Source organism: Salvelinus fontinalis, chromosome 24 (genome assembly GCF_029448725.1).
Source record: "Salvelinus fontinalis isolate EN_2023a chromosome 24, ASM2944872v1, whole genome shotgun sequence".
Lineage (NCBI taxonomy): Eukaryota > Metazoa > Chordata > Actinopteri > Salmoniformes > Salmonidae > Salvelinus > Salvelinus fontinalis.
Genome location: NC_074688.1, coordinates 7,067,669 through 7,073,477, shown reverse-complemented (window position 1 = coordinate 7,073,477; position 5,809 = coordinate 7,067,669). Strand labels below are relative to the sequence as shown.

Below are 5,809 nucleotides of genomic sequence, written 5' to 3'. Positions count from 1 at the left end.
GATACCGTTCCCGCATATTCCACTCCAGCCATTGCCACGAGCCCGTCCTCCCCAATTAAGATGCCACCAACCTCCTGTGTGTGCGTGTGAGGCAGGAAGGGATGGAGGGAAAGCCTACAGAGAAATTGAATTGCAGACTTGTTCATATAATATTAGCATATAATGTTATGCCGGTTTGGATTTGTGTCTGAGTGCATAAGAGAGAGAACCATATGTGTTGCATTGTGCACTTATGGAAGGAGGTTAACAACAAGTTTTAGGAGGGGAAATAATGTAGAAATTCATACAGTGTGTGTGATTGACATCTCTGGAGGGAGAGCGAAAGGGAGATGGAGAAGGGAGGGTAGTGTGGGGACACCACACAATCTCTCTTTTCAATCACTTCTATATGCTCTGAGGGGAAAGTGTTCTCGCTCTCTAAGTCTATATGAGCGTCTGTGGTACAAGCACTGGCTGGGCTCAGAGAGAGAGAGAGAGAGGGGGCATGCTCACAGCACAGGAAAAGAGGGAAGAGAAGAGAGACAGTCACAGAAGTGAAGAGACGTGACAGAGAGGAGAGACGCGTACTGCCTCTCAGGAAAAGCAAGGCACAGTACAAGTAGGCTTCTCTCTTATCTTACACACGCCATGCACACTACTACACCCTGCACAGCTATATACACAAACACACAGAATGCACATAATTGCCGTTTAAATCAATGTTGCATGTTTTATTGTGGAATACAGAAAATATGAACATTTGAAAATTTATTGTGAAATTTGAAATTCTATTACTTAGCTCCCCCCCCCCAAAAAAAATAATACTAAAACTATGTATATTGCTAGTTTGAGGGATTATTTTTTTAAATTGTTAATGGTTCAGACGGTATCCGATATAAGAATTTGTAATCACGTGTTATTTGTTCAGTCACAGATGTACTATTATTCTGATTAGTTTTGCATTAGCCAGTCTTTTTCTTGTGTGTTTTTTGCAGTCTGCCTGATCCTTCAGTGTACTCGATCAAATAGTGTGCCATAATGACTTTGAATCTGTTGCCCTGCTATCATGACGGACCAATGTGTTTCAGGAGCATTTTGATTATCCGTTGCCATACGTTTTAAGCTCACTTCAAAGTAAATGGGGAGCCTGGTCCTTTCACAGTTGAAATACCAGCCAATACTAGACTGCAATACCACTCAGAGTATAGGACTGACTTTCATCTCGATGTGTCTCTCTGCTTGGACAAGTTCATATGCAGCCTACGAAGACCCAATCAAATGTACTGTAGGCTCTAGACGTTATGCCATGAACACACCATTCACAAATGCATTTCATTACGTACAGTTGTTTGTCATGTCACAATGACTTGGGCAATATATTCAATCCCTCCTTCTTCCTCACCACTTGTTGCTTTACCATATTCAGAGTGAATCTTCATCTATTTTTCTCTGTATGTCAGTCTACCCATCTGTATTTCTTGGCTGAAGCATATTTGATAATGGGCAGTCATCAAATTCCTCAAAGTGGGCTGTGATTTGAGGCCACTAATAATCTCATTTTCCGAATCGAATAAATAATGATAGTCGCCCACATGAACTTGAAAAAAACCGACATTTTAATTGTTAAAGCCATCTGATTAATCGCACACCACATGCGTCAGTGCAGGCGTGACACGGTTGGGTTCTGGATGAGATGTAGAGCTCCCCTGTTTTGCAATCAGAGGGTTTTCAGCTCTCATCAAGGCTCAGAAATGAGACTGGAAGAGCTCCATCAGGTGCATGGCAACAGCATTACAGGGGATGCATGTCTGAGGCTTTTGCGCCATTAGACCAAGTGAGTAAAGTGAGTGTAGCCAGTAAAGTGGGCGGTCACGGTATTAAAGAGACTGGACAGGAAAGACATGACGTTTGCACAGACGCCCCCCCCCCCCCCCCCCCCCAGAAATGAAATTCTAGTTAGTACATACACAGAGAGAGAGAGAGAGAGGCCCAACTCGGCCCAACTTGACGTGTTCTCATTGTTTCGCCCACCAAGCATTGAGTTTTTGTTTCGAGGTCAATGAGATCGTGTCGAATTTGGTAAACAGAAAAATGAATGGCTTTTTTTGCCACGTGAGATTTATTTGATCGAACAGAAGTTTCGTAATGCTTAAGCTGTTACAAGTGTGCTGATATAATTAGGACACGTGACATCCCGGTAAACACTTTTTTTATCTGAGTTGTCTCGAGATGGCTATGCATTTTCATGGCATGAGACTAGTAGCATAGCATCTCTCCAATGAATACAGGTGGTTGACGTCAACAACCCTCATTTAAATATTCAAAAAAGGATTACAATAATGAGATGTATCCACCAATCACAGAAAGGATAGGCAGGAGCTAGACAGCCCGCCATGCCACTTTGTGGACAACGAGAGACATGTATCTTGTCAGTGCATCTATAATCTTTGGTATACATTAAGTTAGCAGCTAAGGGAGACGGGGCTGCTGAGGGTCAAGGTTATGAACTTCGATATTGGTTCAACTATATTCTTTGCTCTATCATGCTGTAAATGATGGTGCTTCCTCCAGTGTTTCCTAACTGCCACAATGTAGTGACTCCCTATGCTGTGCTGTAGGGGAGCAGTGTACTGAGATGGATCCCATCCTGGAGGAGGTCCTGAGTGGGGCCAACACTACTGGAGGCCCCTCCCTGAACCACAGCAACAACCCCCTGGATGTGTTCTCTGGCATGCAACTGCTGCTGCGCTTCAAGCCCCTCTTCCTGCCCCTCTACTGCCTTCTGGTGGCCGTGGCCGGCATAGGCAACTCCATCCTGCTGGCCTGTATCCTGGCTGACAAGAAGCTCCACAATGCCACCAACTTCTTCATTGGTAACTTGGCGGCCGGCGACCTGTTGATGTGTCTGACCTGTGTCCCTCTAACTGCCTCGTACGCTTTCGACAGCCGCGGCTGGGCCTTCGGACGCCCTCTCTGCCACCTTGTGCCGCTGCTGCAGGCCGCCACCGTCTTCGCCTCGGTGCTGTCCCTCACGGCCATCGCTGTGGACCGCTACGTGGTGGTGGCCCACCCAGTGAGGAGGAGGATCTCTGTAGGGGGCTGTGGCGCGGTGGCTCTGGGTGTGTGGGGGTTGTCTCTGGCCCTGGCTGCCCCTCCCTCCCTCCACACGCGTTACCTTGACCTGAGGCCGCGCGGGGTGGAGCTGGTGGTGTGTGAGGAGTTCTGGCCGAGCTCTGGCCAGCTCAGGCTGCTCTACTCCTGCTGTATCCTGGTAGCTTCCTACATGATCCCTCTGCTGTCAGTCAGCGTGTCCTACTGTGCCATCACCGTGCACCTGAGACGCCACACGCTGCCCGGAGAGCCCTCACACTGCCAGCAGCGCTGGAGCCAGAGGAGGAGGAAAACCTTCTCTCTCCTGGTGGCCTCTGTGCTTGCCTTTGCCCTCTGCTGGCTGCCCCTGCAGGTGAGAACACATGGATGTGCGCGCACACACACAGGCACAGGTACAATGCACTCACAATGATAGCCCACTGCACTTTCCTGGTAGCCCGTTAACTTTCCTGACATTGTTGACATTTTTATATAATTAAGCAGATTTCTTTGAGAAAATATGATGAAAGAGCAGTTTAGGGGCAGTACATCACCTAGGCTGTGCATAATCCCAATGTAATCCTAATGTAATCCCAATGTAATAAAATGTCATGCTAATGTATGTGACCCACCGACTGTGTGTATTCCTCCTCCCTCCCTACAGGTGCTGAACCTGCTGCTGGACCTGGACCCAGACTACCACATCGTGGACAAGCGCTATGTCAATGTGCTGCAGGTGTGCTGCCACCTGGTGGCCATGAGCTCCGCCTGCTACAACCCCTTCATCTACGCTTCCCTGCACAGTAAGGTCTGGCTGCACCTCAAGGGCTACCTGTGCCCTTACTGCCGCCAGGGGCCCCCAGGGGGCCAGCTACTCTCCCGCTCCACCTCCCGGAACCCGGCCACCTGCCTCAGCCTGCTCTCTGAGGTCTCCGCCACCGCCAAAGAGACCCCAGGAGCGGTCGGTTCTGAGTCCGACCCCACCAACGACAGCACCCTCTGAAAGCATCAGGAACCACAGTATGGTTTATAGGTAGGGGTCAAAGGTCATTACATATATCTCATAGACGCAGGTGTCCAGTGGGTGTTCAGCCAGATACCCGCTGTAGGAGCAGGGAGGAGGGGGAGAATGAGGAGAGACAGTGTGACAGAGGTTTTAGACTGCTCTGGAGACCGTCAACCCTTTGGATCGTTCGTTCTATTTGCCTTGGGTGTCACTACATAAGCCCTACTGCCAAAGACGATGAGCAGGTCTCCCAGCTATTGCGAGGCAGAGAGTGTAAACACTGTCACGACCGTGGGCTGGGATGCAGGTCTGGCAGCGGCAGAGGGGGAGATGACCCTTCTCTGAACTCCTCACTCTCCAAATGGATTACACACTAAACGGAGGAGGACGGCAGAGCAAAAACAGTCTGCAAAGACAGCTCGCTCGTTTCTGTTGTTCCCTCATTCTACTATGCTTTTGCCTGATTTTGAAATCTTTCATAATTTCTCTCTCTCTTTTTAATCTCTCTTTCCGATTTATTTCAATGTATGTAGCTATAGTTTTATTTTGATTCCTCTCTCTTTTTCTCTGCCCCCCCTTTCACTATCTGTCCCCCTTCTCTTTCTTTTCGCCTGGGCCATACGGCCCAGCCCAGTGCCCAGCCCAGGTAGGTGTGTTGGAGTATCTTTGAACAGGTGTAGATCCCTGCAGTTGTCCTCTGCAGTCTCAAACCCAATCACCTCCCTGGAACGCAATTAACCCAAAGCGACGTTTCATCTGTTCAGTTACCAACAGTGACAATATGGCTGCCATATTAACTGACAGGAACAGCACCCAGTCTGCCAAATGTACCTCACAATTGGATTAGTTCCTTATCTGATGCTGGGTAGCGCAGCTAGAACACAAAGGACTTTTTTTGTCATTGTTTCACCACTTGCTGAACCCAGAGACACTGGCTTTGAGCCAAATCAAATGGATTCATTCCCAGACGCCCTCTCAGGTGGTGTCTGTGACTTGGGTGTTATGCTCTGTTAAAAAGGTTAGAATGTTTTCAAAGTGAATTTCTCCCCCCCCCCCCCCCCCCCCCCCCCCCCACACAAAATTGTGTCGTTACGACGTTCCTACAAGTAGGTTTCCGGGGAGGAGGTGTGTGTTTCTAACAGGGTTGGGCAGCGGTGTCCATGCCTGTCTTAGGGTGGTGGTTGAGACCCTAGTTTCATTTTGACAGTTCATTGGAGGTGTTAGGATGGCTTAGTTAGCTCGGGTTATTGTAGCTACCGTTCACAAGGCCTCTGAGCACGCTGTCACTGACTCACTCTAGCAAACCACCCATAGCGTCATTCCAACAAGAACACTGGGAGGGAATGACTTTAATTGTGATATTTATGGATGTTTGTGTACAACCAGATTTCATCCAAACTGAATTCCGCTGTTATGTGTGAGCAAAATGTATTTTTTTCCCAAATCTGCTAAATATAATGGAAACGTCTCAGGGGTTTCGAAGGAAACTCCTTTAAACAAACGGTTCATGTAGGCTGGCAGTCATACATACACACATTTGAAACAATTCCTCCTGCTAATGCATGCCGGCAGTTTCACACATCCCTGTTGCACACACATTGTTTCTGTTCCTTCTCTGAAGAGGCACCTGTTCTACCCTACCTCTTTGTTGGCATCAGCTTGGTTTCCTGTATGCTGTTCAGGGGCACATGCCCATAGGGGGCACAAGGGCACGTACCCCATTCGATTTTTCCT

At 48.4% G+C, this 5,809-nt stretch overlaps 1 protein-coding gene across 1 annotated transcript; it reads left to right on the top strand.

Annotated features, from left to right (window-relative positions):
- Window positions 1–360: 360 nt before the first annotated feature.
- Window positions 361–5,133, top strand: LOC129821862 (prolactin-releasing peptide receptor-like). Its single transcript, XM_055879564.1, has 3 exons — window positions 361–598; window positions 2,598–3,442; window positions 3,734–5,133. Exons 2-3 carry the CDS (start codon window positions 2,615–2,617, stop codon window positions 4,070–4,072), a joined length of 1,167 nt encoding a protein of 388 aa, XP_055735539.1. The 5' UTR covers window positions 361–598; window positions 2,598–2,614; the 3' UTR covers window positions 4,073–5,133.
- Window positions 5,134–5,809: the final 676 nt, after the last annotated feature.

Excerpts from the sequence above, each read along its gene's own strand:
- LOC129821862 (XM_055879564.1), top strand. The coding sequence starts at position 2,615 with ATGGATCCCATCCTGGAGGAGGTCCTGAGTGGGGCCAACACTACTGGA. Across the intron at positions 3,443-3,733 it reads TCTGCTGGCTGCCCCTGCAG|GTGCTGAACCTGCTGCTGGA; the intron begins GTGAGAACACAT and ends CCCTCCCTACAG.